This window comes from Cyanistes caeruleus, chromosome 12, assembly GCF_971803275.1.
Source record: "Cyanistes caeruleus chromosome 12, bCyaCae1.hap1.1, whole genome shotgun sequence".
NCBI lineage: Eukaryota > Metazoa > Chordata > Aves > Passeriformes > Paridae > Cyanistes > Cyanistes caeruleus.
Window position 1 is genome coordinate 15,378,932 of NC_141712.1, and position 20,907 is coordinate 15,399,838.

A 20,907-nucleotide genomic window follows, 5' to 3' on the forward strand; every position below is an offset into this window, starting at 1 on the left:
TGCCTTTGAGTCTGAGTCAGTTCTGCTGTTCGCAGGGCCTGGCCCATGTAAACAAACTGCAGAGCTGTCCCAGCTCCTCACTCCATCCATTGTTCCCATTTACCTTCATACATCAGAAGCCATCTGACATTAAAATCCTCCAGTGCTGTGGGAGATGTGCTGGGAAGTGCATGGGATGCAGGATAAATCAGACCTGAAAAGGGCAGCTGTGGCAGTAACCTTGCCCCGGGCTGCCAGAGCTGGAGATGAAGAGCTGGCTGTGGCTGGCTCCAGCAATTCTCATTCACTGGTGGATTTAGATGTATTTTTTGGGTTATTTTTAAGAAAAAAACATGACTGCATAGTGTGTGCTTCATCCCCTCCCCAGGGACAGCTCAATAAACCGCTTGTTGTCTGTGCTAGTTGTTAAAGCTTCAGCGAGGTGTTAAAAAAACCCGACAAACCCCCACAAACACTACTAGCAGAAGAGCTTACGAGTTCCTGCAGCTGCGTGTGAGGTTCTCTTATGGAAATAAAAAAAAAAATAATTTTTTTTCCAAAGCCACAGACTTCTATCTGGAAGCTGAGCTGGATACAGCATTATTTTTAAACAGGCCACCCTTCAAAGGCTGCTTCTCCCTTTGGAAAAGGGTGGTGTTGGTTGTTTATTTTCCCTTCCAGGAGGTTTTGCAAGGCAACTGTTTCTCGAAGCAGTCCCACCTCTCCCAAGGGATGGGGTCTCACCCTGGCGCTGTGGGGCTGCCTGGGGCCATCTGTGTGCTGGTGACTCGGTGGCAGCAGTGACAGCCACAAGGCTGCTGGCAGAGAGCACAACCAGTAGCACACGCCTGGTGAACCGTGTAGAAAGGGCTGCGGGCTTTATAAAGGGACAGCAACATCCCACCTCAAAAACTTCCATTAACGGGGAGGAGACTCAAGTCTACTTGAGTTTGGATAGGGCTGGTGATCCCTGCTGGATTTTCAACAGCAGACTCAGCTTCAAAAAATCTTAATCTAGTTAGGAACAGCATAAAGCAGCAATTAGCACGTTGCTGATGAGCAGCTCAAAAGAGCTGCTGGAGAGCAGGATTTCATTACCCAGCCCATTTTCTTCCAGGCAGCAGGGAGCTTTTGTTACTCAGACTTGGAAAATTTTCTAGACTTGAAAGTTTTCTGGAGTTGAAGCAGCAGTGAACCATGATACTCCCTTTGATGGTTTGTTGTGGGGTCACCAGGGTTTTCCCAATCACACAGACTCAGCTCAGTCAGGCATTAGGGACGTGCTGCCTTCCCCAGGATATCCACCTTCACTAAATCTCCTTCTGGGATGCTGCCATTGACAGTGTGGGGCTGATCCTGGGGCACAGCCAGCAGAGCAAGTGAGGGACCAGGACAGCCCTGTCAGGGTGACTCCAAACACCCAGCACTGCTGACAGCGTGCTCCCAGACCTTCCCATCTAGGAGACTCCTGTTTTAAATGTCCAAGTTTCTTTATTAACCTGAGTATAACAAATATAACATGTACACAGTATAAAAATGAACACAGAACCTGACAGGTGTACACGTACAACACAAATACATGAACTATACAACAACCAGTTCATTGAATGATAATAATATATTAAGCATTTCATTGCTTGGAAAAAGCAAGTTTTGATCATAAAAATCGTATCCTGTACCACTGAAATTATACAAAGTACATTCAATACTGAAAAGTGACTCAACAGAGCAGGACCAAGGCATGGCCTGGCTGCTTAGCGTTACCTTGGGCCAAGACTGTACAAAACGAATCCAGACACTTTGCTGGGATGAGTCTTAAGAACTTAGCAATTAAATTAAGAAGTACAAAGTGTTTCAGGGAGGGTATTCTTCTCTTAAAAGCATGTGGAACGTGCTTTTGGCAGGACCAACAGGCTTCGGCAACATGCAGAGGGTGCAGCCTGGCACAGCTCTACGCGGGCTCTGAGTTGATGGGTGGCAGGTTTTGGTGCTTGAAGTACTGCACGACTTGCTGGGGCAGCTCTGCCAGCACAGCTTTGGCCAGGGTCTCCTTGGGGACCTGTTAGCCAAAGGGAACCAACACCAGTGTTAGGACAGCCACAGGGGACCAACTAAGCCAACAAGCTCCAGACTTTGGCATTTAATACCTCCTGAAGTCTATTGATAGCCAGCATCTTTTACACCTGGAACTATTATATTCTACACAACCCTTCCCTCCAGGAGAGAATTCACTGGATCAGAGCAATAAAACATCCTGGGTAGGTCAGAAAAAACAGGTATGAGTGGCAGGAAGTGAAATAGAAAGACACTGATTAATTGCAAAAAAAAGGGAAAATAAGCACAAGCTCCATCCTTGGCAATCAATCCTGTGCCAGCAACAGCTTCTGTCCCAGAGTTGTCTCCTGGCTGACTGCAATGGAACCATCCCACAGAGGGGACGTGCAGGGCCAGTGCCACCTTGCCCCTTCCTCCCAGGGATCAGGGGATATGGGGCTCCTTCTCAGGACAATTCAGCACAAAGCCTTGGTGTGTGGCACATGAGGGGTGCTGGATGAGGCCTGAGTGCGAGTCACCAAAACCAGCACAGGACTGTGGCGAGGGACGTGAGCCCAGTGCTGCCCCACCCTGCTGCAGGAACCCAGATCCTGCTCTGAGTCACTGGTTTTTGCTCCCACCTGTCTGACAATGACACAGGGTGGAGAAACATGGCACGGGCAGGTGGAGCCCACTGCAGAGCTGCAGAGCACAGTTACCCCTCCCTGCAGCACTGATTTATGTCATCCATGCCGGAGCATCCCTGAGGGTAAGACAGAGCGAGGCAGACAGGTACCTCTTGCCTCTGTCTGCCTCTACCGTGGTTGTTCCACTTCCAGGGCGATTCCCAGGTGTGACACCTCGTTCCCCCCGTGATCAGCTCCCCGCTGCCCTCACTCACGTTGCGGAAATTCCGGAAGGGCACGAACTGGACGATGTCGCGCACGGCCTCCTCGCCAGTGTAGGAGTGCAGCACCCGGCTGTCCCCGTCCAGGAACTCCATGGCAGCAAAGTCAGCGTTGCCCACACCCACGATGATGATGGACATGGGCAGCTTGGACGCCTGCACCACGGCGTGTCTCGTCTCGTCCATGTCGCTGATCACCCCGTCCGTGATGATGAGGAGGATGAAGTATTGCTGTGGGGGGCACAGACACAATGGGATGCCAGTACACCCCCACACTGCAGCCAGGGCTCACACTGAGGGCTGTGAGCAGACAGGGTGCTTCACATGCCGAGGGGTGGCAGGTCCCCTGGGGATTTGGGGGTGAGGCTCACCATTTCCCAGGACAGCTGGCATCATGCCCTTTAGCAGAATCCAGAAATTCAGGTGTTACAATTAACCCCTGGTTTTCAAAAGTTCTTAAACAAACAACAAACCTGCTCTGACTCCAAAATATTTTTCTGAATTACTGATTTACTGTTCTTAATGATGCAAAAAACCCAACCTCTAAACTGTACAGGATCTCTGTCAGGGCCAGGAGGAATTCAGAGTTGGGACATGAGCCCTGCCAGGCTGTGGGGCCGTCCCGTTCTCCATCTCCTGTACAAAGCTGAGGGTAGGGGATGCACTGAGGGAGGTGCAGAGGGTATCAGCAAGCTGGGGGATGACAGAGCAGCTGCATTAGAAACTGCTCCCCTTCCCTTGGGAAAAGGAGGGCACCAGGGCCAGTCCTGCAGAGCTGGGGAAGGATGGACAAACAAAGACGTGGACAGATGGTCCTGCTGGACTCAGCTCAGCAGACCTGGAGCATGTGGACCCCCCCAAAATCCCATCTCCAGGGAAAGTAATGGCTCAATTTTGGCACATTACAGAGCTTGTGTGTGCTGGAGAAATGACGAAAACAAGCACTTAAGAGCATTAAAGCCCTTTGTTCCTCTCCTCATTCTTTCCATTTCCTGTGAAAACCACCAGTGCAGCATACTGGAAAGGCAAAGGAAGGAGTGCTGCCCCAAGCCTTTTTTTCTGGTCTTCCTCCAGTCCACATCTCCTGAAACCTTCCCCAAGCTTCATCTGCTCTTGATGATCTGCAGTGCTAAAATTCAAGTACTAACAAGGCTGGGTAAAGCTTAAACACGACCTGAGGACATGAGTGAGGAGACTTTCCCAAGCCAGACCCTTCCCTACTCCAGCCCCTTTTGATGCATTAACCCTGCCTCCACAGCACTGTCCAGGATTTAGTTTTTATCTAAATATGAACTTTTGAGAGCAAATACTGGTGAAACGTAAGTTTGCAGAGCAGGACCGCAGGATTTGAGTCTGGAGGACAAGATGAAACTTCAGGAGAGGACCTGCACTGGTCATAACTGGAAGCAGGACTTGGACCTTGCCCACCTGGGAATCAGTACGGGAGGAAGAGTATAAAACCTTGAGGGGAGCAGCTGATGATGACTTTGAGCTGATTCTTCCTTTCCCTGCCTGGCTTCTCTACTGGAAACATGGAAAGGGTTATTTCCCTTTGTTCCCTTTTTTTCCTGTGGAATCTGTAACAGGATCTGAGAAAAATGCTGGAAAGTATGCAGGAAAAGGGGTGGGGAGGCAGAGCTTGTCAAATGTTTGTCACAATGTATTTCAGAGGTCAAAAGAATTAAGAGCTGATGCTGGGGATCAGCCTCAGAGCCCAGGGGCTGTGTAGGGGTGAGGAGCATAACCAAGGGACCAGGGGGTAGTGCTGGAGAGCATCTGGGACATTCCCCAATCCCCAAGCAGTGACAGTTTTGGTGGTGACAGTAAATGGCAGCAGGACAGGGGTGCTGATGGCACCTCTGGGCTCCAGCTGCAGTACCCAGCCAGGGTGGCACCTCTGCCAAGCCACACACAGGGACCAGGCTGGGGGGGTCCATCGCACACCAACCCAGCAGCACCTGCCTCCTTTCTCCTCTTTTTCTTGTTAAAATGGCTGATCTCTGCTCCACGAGGGCTCCTGGGAGGATTCCTGATCCATTTGTTAATGATATCAGCAATTAGGCTCAGGGGGGTGAGCAGGACTTGGAGGAATCAGGCAGCATTGAGCAGCATGAGGTAAGAAAAGGGGAGCATTGGATGCAGGGACGCTGCTGGAAAGGTGAGTTTTAATTCCCCAAAGCTTCCCCAAGAGTCAAATGGTGAAACATCCCTCTGTCCCTCCCCCAGCCCCAGGATGTTTAGTCTCCCATCCCTTAAGAGCTGAGGGCTCTGTTTGTGATCTACGTTGCTATGGAAAAACTACAAGGTTTTTTTGGTTTTATTTGAAATGCTGGGAGCAAGCGAGAGCGGGAGGAAGAGGAGGGCAGGTCCAGGCAGCCACTGAAGCCGTCAGCACCAGGGGTGGCTTTGATGCATGAGCTGAAGATGGGATGGAAGAGGAGAAGACCCCGGGGGGAGTGAGATCCCTCATCAATAACGCTTTGTGCTGCCAAAAAAAACCCCCAAGCCAAGCCAGGCTTGCCTCTGACGGCACTATTAGTGCCCATTATTTAAAATCTCCCTTGATTAAACTATTAGTGCCAGCAGAGGGGTGCAATTTGCATACGATTAGTGCCTCTGCTCAGTGCTGAGCCCGTGGGCTCTCCCTCCCCCACTGACAGTGACACAGAAAATGAAAAAAATGAGAAGCGACCTGGATCTGTGCTGAATTAAACCAAATTCAGTATTTCCTTATGCCTGGAGCTGGGAAGAGCAACAGCACTCACAGCAAGGCTGGAAAACGTCCTCGTGGGGAATAGGTTTTAGGTGTGATCCTGCTTTGCTCCAGGCAGGAAATCAGGGAAGCTTTTACCCTGACATCTCCTGCCATGCAACTGCTGATGCCCAAGCTGAGCTGTTTTGGCCAGCAAAAGCCAGGAGCCAGATCTGCCATCCTCCATGGGCAGCCTGCTGCCACAGGGACCCAAGGGAGCTCTATCTTGCAGACTTCAGATGTTCTCCACATCCCTAAGAGCACACCTTGGTCACCACTGGCAAGGCTGGACCCACAGAGAAGGAGAAGACAGCAAACCCAGCTCAGGCTTTGTGTTTCCCTGCCCAAAGCCATCGGGACTGCCACCACCTCACGGAATCTTACGGACTTACCGATGCAGTTTCCTGTTGGGTGGCTTGAGCTGCAAATCGGGCCACGTGGTTGATGATGGGGGAGAAGTTGGTGGGTCCGTAGAAGCGGATGTGGGGCAGGCAGGCAGAGTATGCTTGGACAATGCCCTCCACGCCTTCAGGGAAAGCAGAGAAACCAGGAATTAGTGTCACAACTCAGGACCACAGCAAACCCAGTTAGGAATCATTAGCTCACGCTGTCAAGGAGCTGAGATCAGATCTATTCCCCCCTGCTTCCAGCCTGACTCATCCAGATCCACAGGTTTCTTCCACCCCAAATTTCTGAATACCCAAGCTTTGCTCTTCAGTCACTTTTCAGTGGGTCCTCAGACCTTCTGTGGTAGGGAAGCCCTCGTAGTGCTTGCAGTCCAATGAAGGCATTACTTAGGACTGTGAAAAAATCTCAGAATCAGCCAAGGAGGAGGAGCCAAAAGAAAAGCAGCTCCTGGTCTCTGAACATAACCAAAAACCAGAGGGTCTACAGTAGCCCTTACCACTGAGGATCTGAGCAGTCCTTCAGCCATCACTGTGAGCAGCTATCAGCTGCTAAATGGAGCGTTGAGCCTGAATTCCCCATCTGCTAAACAGGCCTTGTGTTTCTTGCAGCCTTGCTGGGAGAGCAGACGGCTGGTAGGACACACCAGACAGCAGAGCGAAGGCGGATTTTACACAGTCTGAATCCAGTTGCATCTTACCCTGGGCCTTCCTACACCCCCCCAAATTTTCTGTGCTTTCCTCTGAGCGTGCCTTTAGCATGTGCTCTGCTTCACCACTCTCTGAACATGCCTTGAAAAATTCCCGTGATCACAGAATCATGGAATGATTCAGGTTGGAAGGGACCTTAGAGATCATCTAGTGCCAACCAGGCTGGCACGGGTGGTGATGCCAGCCACTAGATCAGGCTGCTCAGGGCCCCATCCAACCTGACCTTGAACACACCCAGGGATGAAGGTGTTATTGAAGAAATGCAGAGGAAGGACAGAAGGCACTGAAGGTACCTAAGGAGTCCTAAAGGCCTGGTAGATGCTTACCCGAACAGAATGGGTTCCTGGGATTGAAGTTTATGGCAAACTCATGGGATACCTGTGGAGAAGAAAAGACCCACATTATTTGGAGAGCCAGTGCAGGGCAGGCAGCTCACTAACAGTTCAGCTGATGCTGAAAGGCTGGTTTAGGTGTGATGCTCCCATGGAGCAGAACCAGGTGGTCACAGAGTTATGGTCCATCACGCTGGGTCAGTGACACTTCCCAGCCCTCTGCTACCCAAACAGCAAACACAAACGTGGTCAGGGCTGAACAGCACTTGAGGATGAACCAGTTCCCCAGTGCCCCCATTGTGGAGCAGGTCTGTCCACATGGCTTCCTGCTGGCTGCCCAGAGGGGAACCAGGCAGAAGGGATGCTCTCAGCCAGCTGTGCCATCTCACCAGTCACTAGGAGAAATGACTTCATCCTGTTGCAGGTTTTAAAGGGAGAAAACTCAAACATATCACAGGGAGTCCCAGTCCAGGCAGCATCTTCATTCCCCATCCCTCTGCAGAAGGATGATGCAGCAGGAGGGAAGAAGGCACAGAGTGAGCTGTGACCTGGTCTGGCATGTCAGGTAAAAGAGCAAACCAGCAGTTAATCAACTTCATCATCTGGGTCAGCATGAGGGTGAAAGGCAATGTGGGAGAGGTGACAACTTGGGTGTGATGGACGGTGAATCCCAGCACAGCCTGGGCTGATTTTCATTGCCCATGAACCCATCCTTCCACCACAGCACATCCAAGACCCTTTAGCTTTTCCACTACCTCCTTTCAAGCTGAGGGAGATGGTCTTGCAAAAAGGTCTTGTGGCAAGAGCAGACAGCCCTCACACCTTGATCCCTGGACTGATGCACTGGATGCTTTGAACCTTCCAGAAAGGAAGGTCTCTTCCAGAAAGCCCAGCTGCAAGAGAGGGCTCCTGGCTCCCAGCATGAACCTTTTCAGTGCTGGTGTGGGTCAACAGCCTGCTTGTGGAATTGCCAGCAGATGTGTGGGGTTAGACATTCCTCACTCTACTCCCAGCAATTTAGGCACTCTAAGAAGCAAACAGACTCTCAGGAGCATCAAGGATGTGCAGCTGCCTCTTCCAGCACCTCAGAAAGTTGAAGGGGTTGATTTGGGCCTCCAGGCCACCAGCTCAAGGACTCTGAAACAAAAAACTCCCACCCTGTTCGTACCAGTGTTACAAAACAAGGATATTGTCTCCCTCTCAGAAGGGTGGAGGTTTGCTGAGCTTTTCAGCAAGGGAATTGCTTCAGGACATGCATATTCCCAATGCTGGCAAAACCGAGTGTCCTCCAAAGCGCCGTCTGAAGCCAGAGTCCTCCCAGGGCTGCAAACGCAACACGCGTCTGATTCAGACTTTCCAATTGTGCTGGGCATTGTGTCGAAAGCAGCAGAAACTGTTTTCACAAGAGGCTGTGGGGTGGGAAATAGCAACCAAGCTAAAGTCAAGTCAACCAAACCATGCTGCAAAGCTGAAGGAGTGCCTGACTGGTGACCAGCCACAGCCTGCTCAGGTCACTCCAGGCCTGCAGAGCACAACCAGAAACACTCACAGCCACCAGGCTAGAGACAAGCTGAATATATGACTGTGTTCTGCATACAGCCCTTCTCACAGAAGCCTTGATTTTGGACAATATACCCAAATTCAGTTGACTTGTGGTTGCAATGGGCTTGCTTCTTTTTTTCTTTCTTTTAGAGATATTCAAAATTCTGCCACGAGTATTTATAGACAAGGCAGGCAGAAATATTTCCATGTTTTGCTCTGCAAAAGAGGGGTTTCTCTTTCTTCTAAGAAGCAATGAAATGTTTCAAGCTGTGTTCCTCACTGTCTACAGAGCAGAACCCCTACGTGGCAGAAGTGTTGCAAAACTCCTCTGAGTTTCTATGAATTTTACATATATATATAAAAAAAATATATCTATATATACATATCTACTAAAAAAAAATCAACAGGAGGGCTTCAAAATAACAAAAAATTTAAAAGAAAGGATGTCATTCCTTATTCAGTTTGTACTTTGAAAACAGTTTCTGTGGGGTCCAGTTAAATATACATGGAACACCTGCAGGTATCCCATTCCCCAGTAACTCACAGGGAGAAACTTTTGAACCACCACAAAGGGTAAGACCAACTTCACAGAGGGTTGTCTGCTACCCCCAGAAAGAATCCCACCCCTGCCATGACTCAGTTTCCCCACACACACATATATATATATACATATATACATTTATGCATATATACATATATATACAGAAGGCAAAAGAATGGAAAGCCTTGGAGGCTGCGCATCAGCCGAGCCGCCAGCTTCCCTTGGCTGACCCCATCTCCCAAATCCAGGTGACCACTGTGGCTCCAACATTAAGAATCCCCCTCTCTGCTGCTGCTTTGCCTTTTCTCATCCCCCAGAAACCACAACCCATCTGCTCCCCTCTCCTGTTCCCTACCAGGAAACACTCGAGGCTCTACAGAGCTGTTACACGGCAAGATGTTCTTTGACATTTCCAACGCGACTTTTGTGTGCAAAACATCTTGCTCTGACGGGCGCCCGAGAAGCGTTGGGGGAGCCATGGCAACGGGAGCACAAAGCACCATTTATACCTCTTGTATCTCCTGGCAATCTTTACTTGGGTCTGTGGGTCCCTGCTTTCTGTCCACGGTCACACAGGGCACAGGTTTTCATGAAGAGCTGCTGCTTTTGAAATTACCCAGTGAGCCCTGATAGCCAAAAAATCTTTAATGAAGTGAGCAGAGCCGGTGATGCTTAGAGAGAGCTGGGGGGAGATGAAGCCCCAAGCTGGAGTGATGAAGGAAAATGCACCAGGGATGGCCCCACTGACATGAGAGAGCTGATGGGTCATGGGTGACCTGTAGGCACGGGACAAGCACCTGGGGAGGAAGAAGCTGCTCTCCACTGAGGTTTATTTGGGCTTAGAAATCATTCTGGGGGAAAAACAATGTGTTTTTTCTGGTAGCTTTTACAGAGCATCTCCAGGCCCACAGGAGGCTGCAGGAGGCATGTGCAGAACCCCCAGCTCTCATCCTCAACACAATACCCACCTCCAGTCTTGCCAGAAGGGCTGCTTCCAACCCAGCAGTGCCCTTCCCGTGGGCACTGACTCACACACATGGGAAGCAGAACAGGATGCTCTCCATCACAATCCTGAGCTGCTGTGCCCTTTCCATCCCTACCACATTTGCCAATCCCATTCTTCTCCCCAAATAATAAATCCCTGGCAGCAGCTGGCTCTTAGACCTTGGAAGCTGCCTACCTAGATTTTCCCAACAAAAGTGCTAAAGTGACAGACCAGAGACATTTGCAGGCCAAGGAGGATGAATCAGCTCCAAAGTGCACATGGAGGGATCTCCTTCTGTGGCTGGCAAACAGCAAAAGCTCCCACTTGACTCATATGAATTCTAGCTGTCAGGAGAGCAGAGAAAAGCACAAAGCTGGAGCGGGCAGGACATCCCCAGCCACGAGGGTTGGCAGTGATGAGCTCCCCAGCCCAGTTCCCAGCTGCTCATGACTTCCGTGCCCTGCTGTGCTCAGCCCAGAGCACAGCTCCCCTCCCACAGAACACAAAGGGCTCACTGAGATTCAACCCCAGCCTGAAGCTGGGAACGCCTCAAAACCAGCGAGCAGAAAGAAAATGCACATGAAGGGCGTGAGCGAAGAGTGGCCAAAAGACCCAGCCAGTAATTAATGATGGTGGTGTCCCAGCGCATTGTCTCAGCCGTGAGAAGATGCTCCCCATCTGCCAGCCAGGCTGCAGGAACAGCCCCATTCCCTGCCCTCCAGATCAGAAGGATGTGCAGCTCAGCCCTAGTAGGACCAGTGTTTAATCCTAACCAAAGATCAAGGTGGATTTTTGTGAAAGCTCCTCTGCTTCAGTCCTTGCAGGCTCTGCCTGTGCAACATCACATCAAGGCTCCCTAGCTCCCAGCCCCATTCCAGACTTAGCTGCTGTCTGACACATTCATCCAGAGGCCTCTTCCCTTCCCCAGAATTGTTCCTGCCTTCTGCCAGGAAAATGAATCAATGCCTGGCTCTGCCCATTAATGCCAGGGAGCTGCTGCTTTCATGCCAGTGCAGGATGAAGGAATGGGCTGCTTATGTCCCATCCCTGCCGTGTTGCCCACCCACACTGACACGTCTCACTGGCTGAGATTCCACATCTGCCCCTTCCCCCTCTCCCCAGCAGCCTTTCCCTGATGAAGCCCTGGCAGTTCTGCTCCTGCCCAGGCAATATCAGGACAAACCCATCTCAAGCACTCATGTGGCCACAGCACTTCACCTTCCAGTCTGGCGGGAGCTGGGCGCCGAATCCCAGAGCAGGAAACATCTTGTCCCTAAAGAGAAGAAGGAAAACGTATGGGTATACTGACACACACAAAGCAGGCTTGCACAGCTTCTCCCAAAACATACAGTGCTTTTAAATGAAGATGGAGATGAACTCTGAGAGAACAGATATTCCCCCCTGAATTTGACCTTTAGAGAAAAAAAGAGTCCAGCTTTGCTCTGTTTCCCATTGAGACCAGGAACATCCTCTTGCCCAAACGCATGTCTCTTGCAGGCATGTAACCCTGGAGACTTTAAAAAACGAACAATCCATTTTGGGCACAAAAGCCATCACAGTGAGAGAAACTGACTTCTGTTTTGTTTTCTCTATCACTGTTTGAGACGATATTTTTCTGATATTTTCTCCTCTCCTCAGGAAGTCTGAGGAATGAGGCAATCTGGGGTCACAGCTCTGACAGTAAACAACAGCAAGCTGAGGGCACCTGCCCCCAGCAGAGGATGTTCCACCTCTGCTAACGCTCCTTCCTCTTCACAGCAGCAGTGGGGGGAGAGGAAAAAGCCTGTCCTAGCCGTCTCCTCCTGCATCCTTGTGTTTATGGTACATAACATCCTAAAGGTGTTACTTAGCCCTGGATCAAGGCAGATGCATCCCAGAAGCCTCTTGGGACACATCTGCAAAACAGGTGGTGGCAGAAGGGCACTGTGCTTACGAGTCATAGTCCTGGATGATCTGGCCAACAGCCCAGATGGCTGACAAGTACTCGTTTGTCCCCAAGGGGTTGATGTAGTGCAAAGAGGAGGGTTCTTGGGGGTTCCCATTGGAAGCTGTGAAGTCGATCCCAACCTGCAGGAGAAGAGAGATGCACAAACCTGTCCTCTGTTAGCAAATGCCACCAGAGACCTGGCCACCAAGCATTCCCTCAAACCCCAAACCTCAAAAAGTTTCACAAAATCCATTTCTTCACCTTCCCAGCAAGATAATTCAATACTGTATTAGGCAAAGTCATTCACTCTTACCTCTCCACTTTTCATCAAGGAACATCACATAAGGTGTCCCCAAGCAGCCCCTAATCCCTAATCCACCACCACCTCCAGCTGAGGACTCTCACTGCCCATCTCCCAGGAACTGAGTAGCCCCAGGGACACCAAGGCAGCCAGGGCCATCTGGGTATTTGGATCTCAAGGTCTTTGACCAAAGAATCACAACCCTGAGCAGATCTTTCCCTGCAGGCAGGAAGACCTGCTCTTCATCAGGCTTCCCCAGGGACCAATATATGCTGAGCTCTCAGGGGACTCTGTCAGGAAGGCACTCATTTTTCTCCCTCCTAAATTAGGCTTTCTATTTAAAGGCATTTGTAGAAATGCCTATCTCAGACCCAGATAAATCTGGCCAGAAGAGGCGAGATGCTGAGCCACCCAATTTGATAGGACTGGGAAGGAAGAGCTGGGATGAGGCAAACAGGCAGAGTGACTGCACTCGACTTGTTTGCTTAGCAAAGAGGCAAAACCCAAAATAACTCCACTGGCTAAATTGAGCTCAGGGATTTTGCGAGAGATTTTGCTCCGTATCCATAATGGGAGAGGACGAATGGCAGCTTGCCTGAGAAGGGACCTTGGCCTGGCTGGGGCAAGAAGACATCACAGCCCAGGATGTGCCACCACCTTGCAGCAGGGTGGCTGGTAAAACAGGCATGGCAGGACAAGGGAACCTGTTTTTAAACTGGAAGAGTGTGGGTTTGGATTGGAGATAAGGGAGAAATGTTGCACGATGAGGGTGGGGAGGCACAAGTTGTGCAGAGAAGCTGTGGCTGCCCCATCCCTGCAAGGGTTTAAGGCCAGGTTGGACGAAGCCCTGGGAAAGCTGCTCCAATGGAAGTTGTCCCTGCCCATGGCAGAGTGGTGATCTTTGAAGGTCCCTTCCAACCCAAACCATCCTGTGATTCCATGAAGACCTGACATCTTCATCAAACAACTGCACGGCCTCACCCAACCTGTGGTTCACCTCTGTAACGCCCCTGCACCCAGCTCTGGTCAGGCCACCATGTCCAGAGAGTAAGGGAAACTGAGGCACAGGAGGGGCTCAGTGGAGTCAGGCGGGCAGGGGCCCTGCTCATGCAAGCAATGTCATCAAGAGCAGCACTCGGGCAATGGGTCTGAGAGGGACACAGCCAGTCTGCTTCCAACACAAGGCACATGACTGGGCCCAAAACCCTTCTCTGTGGCCTCAGCCCGTCTCTCCCAGCCCCTCCCCGGCTGGGGAGGACACCAGTGGCCTTTTCAAATTGCAGGGGGTGTGTGCAGCATCCTCCTGCCAGCTCAGGGGTTTCTGCAGTGTTGCACCCTTTGGAAGGGCAAAGATGCCTTGGGAGGGGGAGGAGCCCTCCAATAACCAGCAGATCTTTAGACAGGAGGAAAATTTCTGCATTCAAACCTAATTCACGCAAGAGCTCTGTACTACCAATAAATTCACTGATTTTCTCTTCTATTCACTCTCCAGCACCAAGACCAAAGCACACAGAGGCAGAACAGCACACAAAAAGCTCTCCCAGTCATTGCTGTTCCTATGGCAACTCTTCCTCCTCCTCCTACTCTTCCCCCATCATGTTTTCAGATAAAACAACAAAATACAAACTGATCTAACTGTGAGTGCCTGCAGCTCTCTGGATACTGCACCAGGAAAGTTTGCAGAAATTGAGAAACCCACTTCTGCATTGTGGTGGTTTCACTCAGGATTGTCATGTACTTGCTTATTTACTCCTGGACAAGCTGTGGTCCAGCTTGAAAGAAGGTGGAAATAACAGTAAAAACACAGAAAACCATCTGTATAACATCCCAAACCCTCACATCTGGGTTCAGAATAAGGAGAGCTTCCATTAAAAAATTAGGGTGGTTAAACCCTGAAATGAGGAGAGAAGTTGGTGACATTTTGTGAAGGGTCAGAAGGTCTTTTTGAAAATCTGGCCTTCAGCTGAAGTCCAGCCAGATCCCTTCCATGCTACTAGATGTACCTGAGCATCCCCAGAATCCCCAAACCCACATGGTTTAACAGCAAAACAGGCAGCTCCTCACTGTCCCGACAAGTCACCCAAACTGGAGCCAAATCTCACTCAGAGCCTCACTCCCCAGTTCTGCCCATGACATAGGTGTTACTGGGCAAAGAGAAACAAAAGCCCTTACAGTAAACATCAGCTGGCAGCCTCCCAGGATGTAGTCCAGGAAGGAGAAATCTCTGGTTATCTGAAAGAAAAAACAAAAAAAAACCCTCAGTGTTTCAGCAATTGTCATCACTGTCATCATTATTCAGGCTATGCAGGTCCTTGGGAACACAGGAGAGGCAGAAGGGATGGGGGGAGCTCAAGAAGAACCAAGCTCAGTCAGGGGCTGAAGGAAACATCTCAACAACAAACTCACTTTGCAGGACTTGACAATGATGATCCCAGAGTTCTTGTAATTCTTTTTCTTCTTTTGCTTTTTGGGGTTAATGCACTCTAGCTCGAGCTGTAACACACGAGACAGACCCTGGTGTGAGAGCTGTGCAGCATGGCCTGGGGGTAGCCTCCCTCCAGTGCTGAAGAGGAAGATTTTATTGCCAGGTTATAGGTTAAAAATCCAGAGGAGAAATGAGCTCAATGCCTGCCTCTGGTACCACCACCTTGTGCAGTCCTGGACAGGGCACTTTCATGCCTTTGTGCCTCAGTTTCCCCAGACAGGAAACCCAGTGCAGCACACACGGTGTTCTACACCTCTCCATGCCTCAGGTGAGATCTCCTGGCCTGCAATCCTGGTGGGGACAGCAGTGCCAAGCCCTGCTGTCCAGGGGTCTTCACGACATACCTTCAACCAGGAGGCATCTGCCAAGCATCTTGGCCAGAACTTCAGGGCAAAATGGGGACACCTTTGGCCCAAACTTGAGTTGAGTTGCAAGGGAGCTGGCACTCCTGGGGACCAGGCTGCCCCTGCTGCAGATGCAGCCCCAGCAGCAAGTCACACTTCCCCTTCTGGCCCCCAAAACCACAGGGCACCCCCAAATCATGGGTGCTGCTTCAGACACCCCAGCAGAGCCTGATTTTCGGCAAAGGCTGCCTTAGGTCAGATGTTTTAGCTACAACCATGGCCTGGGTCACTCATGGTGTGGGTGGAAGGAGAAAGGAATTTAGACTTGGCTTCTTCTAGCACAGGTTGAAGGTGCAAGTACCAAAGTCTGTCACCAATGCTGAGGAGCCCCTTCCTCATTCTTCCCCAAAAAGCATGCTGGCACTTACTGGAGAGGCATCTTGGGCTTCACACAACCTGGCCACGGAGGTCTGAAACTCCCCGATGAAGTCGTGTCCCCCATCACTGTCGTAGTCGTAACACACCACCTGGGGGGGAAGGAGCACAAACCAGCCTCAGAAACTGGAACTATCTCCTGCAAGACCTGCTCAAGTCCCCAGCCTTTCCTGCTGGAGACCCCAAACAAGGAGGTTGTTGTTGCTTTGGGGTTTGTTAATAAGCCAGCCATGGGGGCTCAGATGTTTATCACTCAGTCCCAGAGGCTGATCCTCACAGTACAAGCCAGAGTTACCTTTATCAGCTTCTCCATGTCTCCATCACACAGTGACACCAAAGGCACAGTGAAGGGCTTCCAGACAGGGTCCAGTGTGTATTTGATCACCTGGAGGTGGGAGCAGAGGGATGCTGTTACAGTGGGCACATCCACAGGGAGAGATCAGGACAAATCAGGGACACATCTCCAAGGGTGACCCTGCAGCAGGCTCCCTGTGGGCCAGGCCAAGCTGTCCCAGCCCTTTCCTGCCTCCATAACCGAGACACAGCAGCTTCCCCTTCTCAGGCTGCAGCACGTGTGAGTTAAAACAGGTTTGTTTTCATTGTGCTGGGTGATTTACCCACCTCTGGGAGCAATCTAGAAAAATTGCCTGAGAGAACAGCTGTGGCACACCGGGCAGCACAGGCACAGCCACTCACTCCACAACTCCCAGGCCAGCAGCTACTGTTTGTGCCCTCTGTGTCCCACTGCTTGCCCCCTACTCACTGCTTCCAGCCCCCAAACACAGCCTGAATCCATCTGGGGTCTGACCACTGAGAAGATGGAGCAGCAAGATGCTGCAACCAGCCCTGGAAAGCCAAAACAGCCCTGGGCACATTAAGCTCTCTTGTCTCATCTGTGTAACATCTGCTGCCTGAGCTGGAGAAATATTAATTGATGCTTTTTGACATTTCCTGAGAGAATGCCATCGCTTAGTAGAAACCTAAGCAAACTGGAGCAGGCTCCAGGCACATGCTGTGTATATCAGAGGTGCCTGCAGGGCAGGCAAAGATCCCTTTTCACAAAGGTGTGGTGCTCACAAAGAGAGATTCACGTGGATATTAGGAAAGTCAGGCACAGGCAGCAAATTAACCCTTCTCTGTGCAAGGCAAACACGGGGGATTATCTGGCACGGAGGATCTTGGAACCTTGCAGCTGGGACAGTCACTGCACAGAGCAGTGAGGAAGAGATCCATGGCTGCTGCTGGGGGCAAACAGTGACACAGGGTCTGTTTGACAGCCAGGCTCTTCCTGAGAGTGGGGGAAACCCTGGCACTGCAGGAACAGCTTAGCTGAATTTGTAAATACCTCCTCCAGGAGCCTGGGAGAGCAGGGAGAGCCCTCATATCCTGAATGCTGCTCACAGGCTGCCAGGTCACCAGGGTGGGTGGGGAAGGATCCAACATTCCAGGTGAGCATTCACATTTGTGCTTAGACAACAAGCTACAATAGTGCACTAATCCTGTCCTGTCAGACCTGCCCTGTGGCAGGAGAAATGCCAGCATCAGACTGAAAGCTGGTTATATTCCTGCACTGAAAGCTGCAAGAATGCAAGAAATGCATAATTATTTATTTCTTCATATCCAGCCTCAAAACACAAAGATGGTCAAAGAATCACAGAAAGGTTTGGGTTGGAAGGGGCCTTAAATATTTCCCATTTCCAATCCCCTGCACTAGACCAGGCTGCTTCAAGACCCATCCAACCTGGCCTTGAACACTTCCAGGGATGGGTCACCTAATGTGGTATCCCTCTCAGGGCAGCTGGATCCATTCAGGGCTGGTAAGGTAGAGGCTGTTGGAGCATCCATTACTTGAGAGAAAACTTGTCTAGACCTTGACCCAGTGAGACAGGACAATGGGCAGGAACTCAGAGGAAACACCAGTACAGACATCTGCTCCCCACAAACCTGACATGCTTATAGAGATCCCGGCACCGGCTGGTGCACGGTCACCTTCCCATGCCTCTTCCAGGAGGAGGGGCTGGAGGCCACTCCAAACCCCCACATCTGAGAAACACATCTTGTTGAGTCAAAGCCCAGCTATGCACACTGAACCATGAGGAAAAAAACAAGTATGGTCCCAGCCTGCTGCCGAAGAAATACAGGAGAAATACTAAGGTTGATATGAACTAAATATGCACAGAAAGGTGTGTGTGGGAAAGCACCAAAAAATAAACAGCAGAGCTGATAAGGATGGCCTGTATTGGTACCACAGGACACAAGATGTTACCCACATCCTGGTGCCCACGTGCACGTGGGTGTGTGAGTGAAGGAAATCCTCGTGGACTTCGCACAGAAGTGGTAAAACCGAACATACGGAGAGACTGTAAATAAACACCGCTTTCTCCTTCCACCTGAGCTCCCCCTGTGTTTTGTTACAGAAGTTTCCTGTGATGGTACAACAGGCTCCTTAAGCAGGCATTGAGGGGATGAGAAAAGGGATGGAAAAAGAAGGGTGTGAGATGGGGTGAAATGGAGCTCTCTTCCTCTGCCATGGAAGCTGCTGTGAGTTCCCCCCTCCAGTGATTCCCCCTCCTCTCTCTGCCAGCTGCCAGGAACTATGTGCAAACTAAAAAGAGCCTTGAAACAAGCTTTGAGGACAAGAAAAAAAGCAGTTTGAAAAGTACTTATTAGTCCATTGTTAAAGCACAAGCCAGCCTTTTTCTCCCTGCCCATGCTGTGCCTGGTATTCCTAACATCACTGGCTTTAGCAGCTTGAGAACGTGACCAGAGGGAGCCCAGATCAAAATACCACAGCAGGTATAAATGAGGGAGAGGAGGGGTCAGCTGGCCCTGCTCAGACCCTCCAAGACCCTGGTACAGGTCTCTGCCTCCTTGCCTGTGGCTCTGGCTCATGAGAGACACGAGGTCGAGTGCTCGTGCGCTGAAACTGGAGGTGCCTGAACACCCAGCTCAGGTGAAGGTGTGAAAAAGCTCATTTTAACCTTTCCCCATCTCACACCACCTCTCTCCACCATCTCCCCAGGCCACAGCTCATCCTGATGCTCCTACAGTGGAGGGAGAGTCGTCCAGGGCTCAGTCTAAGCCCAGGGTGAGACTAGAGATCATCAGGGGCCTCAAGGCCCTCTCCCTCTCTACACGCTAGATACAGCAGTGGGTAGTACAGAAAATATTTCAAGACGTTGCTGGCCTCAGTGAATCTTCATCTGCTGGAGTCCAGCAGCCTCAACTGGACACAGGAAGTGAGCTGTAAGGTTTAGAAGTCCCTGAATCCCACCCTGCTCTAGAGGCAATGGATGAGATAAGGCCATGTAGGGCAAGAGGAGCGATGTGAGGTTGGAGGATGAGGGTGTCTCAGCAGCTCAGGTTGGAGTTTTGCTCACCTCTGTTCTGTGAACCAGCATCCACTTCCCATCATCACCTGGTTTATAAAACTCCAAGAAGGGGTCTGACTTCCCAAAAAGGTCCTGGAAGGAGAAGAACAAGATGGGTTACATGGCTCTCTGCAAGCAGCAGAGGACCGAGAGAGATGTTTCTGTGTCACTGCCAGCCCTGCAGACACTCTCCTGTCCTCATGGGGCCAGGTCAGGCACACTGGCAAACAGGCAGCCCCCACAGGCAGCGTCCTGCCCGCCTCCCTGTCCTGGTTGTGTGAATCCCCTTGATTTCCCCAGCACATTTTGGCGAGGAGGGTGTGTTGGCACCCCAGTGTGTGCCGGTACCCAACAAGCTCTCTGGACACAGATGCCACGGAAAACAACCCCAGCTGGGAGGCAGCTGCGTTTGGGCTTGGAAAAACATCCAAAGCCTCAAAGGAAAAACAGAATTATGAAGTGCATGAGTGTCTTGGGGAGAAAGGAAAAAAAAAAAAAAAAATCCACCCTCCTACACACAGCAGTAAAGCATAAGCAGAGGAAATCTTTAAGGAGCGAGCTGCCCTGGTGTTGACAGAGATCATGTAACACCCCCCGAGATACGCAGCCCTGAGTCAGTGTGTGCTGCCTCTCCTGCCAGCGTCTCCTCAGATAATCCCCCGACAAAGGGCTGCTGCTTTCTGAGGAATATGTACACACACACACACCCCTGCTGGGAATCAGCACGGGGGCTGCCTCGGCACCCGCAGCCCGGGGAGGCGGAAGGCGCTGGTGGCACCGACAGGGAAACTCCAGCTTGTCTAGGCAGAACTTCATTCCCATTCAGAAAAAAACCAAGGAGCTGCTAACAAGAAACCAAATCCCAAATATTCCAGACAATCTATTGGGAATTCAAGTTATTTCAGTTGGGTTTTCCTCCTAGAGGGAGGTGGGTGTCTGAATCCTTCAAAGAGCTGGAGGAACTTTTTATGGGTTTGAACAGAGACTTTTTGTGCTTCTGAGTGATGCGGTGGGGATGTGAGGGGCTGTGTGTGGAGAAGGAGGAAACATGGACACTCCAGGATCTCCTGTCCACAGCCAGCCCAGGAGATGGCATCTGGGATGCACATGGGTTCTAGTGATGCCCCAGCAGAAAATCCATCAATATTTCTATCTAAATCCTGTTTCTGAAGCCAGCCACAAAAGTAAATCACTGCAAAGTGTTTTGGCCTGAGGAAATTACAACTTGCTTCAGTCAAAGCTCTTCTGCAGAGAAGCAGACCATAAAGGCTCACAGGGATGCTCTCTGGTGAGATGAGGCTATTTTTCTCCTACCCTTTTTCACACATTTGTGGGTTAGAAACAAAAGCCGTTCCTTCTGCAGCATTACGGCTCTAGCACAGCTCCGATCCCGGACTTGGCACTTTCAGGCTTCACAGATGGATTAAAGAGCCAGTGGTGGGTACCAGCCCTGCCTGTGCTGGATTAACCTCCAAGCCAAGGCAGCTTCATCAGCAGCAGCCCAGCGTGGGCTGGGGGAGGCAGCGGCTCCGAGGGCAGCGGGGAGCTTGGAGGGATGTCTGCTGCCATCCCACGTGGATCAGCCTGGCTTGCCAGTCCGGTCAGCCTTGTTCTGTTCAAAGCAGGGTGGGAGATGCCTCCAAGCCACAAGATTGTGGGCTGCTATTTTAAAACATCAAACCCACACATATCTCACCCCTGCAAACCTGGTGGGAGATGGAAACTGAGCAACCAAAGAAGCTCAGAAGACCAGATCGATCTGCAAATTGGTCCAAGAATCGAAACGATCCAAACTGGTTTTAACATGCCATGGAGAAGGAGGGTGGAGCTGGCACTTCCAGCAGATACAGCTCCCTA

At 50.9% G+C, this 20,907-nt stretch overlaps 1 protein-coding gene across 6 annotated transcripts in view; it reads right to left on the reverse strand.

Moving 5' to 3' along the window:
* Positions 1-1,450: 1,450 nt before the first annotated feature.
* Positions 1,451-20,907, reverse strand: part of CPNE2 (copine 2) — a 43,742-nt gene continuing 24,285 nt past the window's right edge. For all 6 annotated transcript variants that reach the window (XM_023934591.2, XM_086847486.1, XM_023934592.2 and 3 more), the window contains 11 exons: positions 19,060-19,143; positions 15,975-16,064; positions 15,673-15,771; positions 14,822-14,908; positions 14,588-14,647; positions 12,121-12,254; positions 11,406-11,460; positions 7,114-7,165; positions 6,065-6,198; positions 2,915-3,151; positions 1,451-2,038 (listed from right to left, as the gene is read on the reverse strand). In XM_023934591.2, coding sequence (XP_023790359.2) covers positions 1,931-2,038; positions 2,915-3,151; positions 6,065-6,198; positions 7,114-7,165; positions 11,406-11,460; positions 12,121-12,254; positions 14,588-14,647; positions 14,822-14,908; positions 15,673-15,771; positions 15,975-16,064; positions 19,060-19,143 — 1,140 coding nt within the window. In that variant the 3' untranslated portion in view covers positions 1,451-1,930. The remainder of the gene's footprint in view (positions 2,039-2,914; positions 3,152-6,064; positions 6,199-7,113; positions 7,166-11,405; positions 11,461-12,120; positions 12,255-14,587; positions 14,648-14,821; positions 14,909-15,672; positions 15,772-15,974; positions 16,065-19,059; positions 19,144-20,907) is intronic.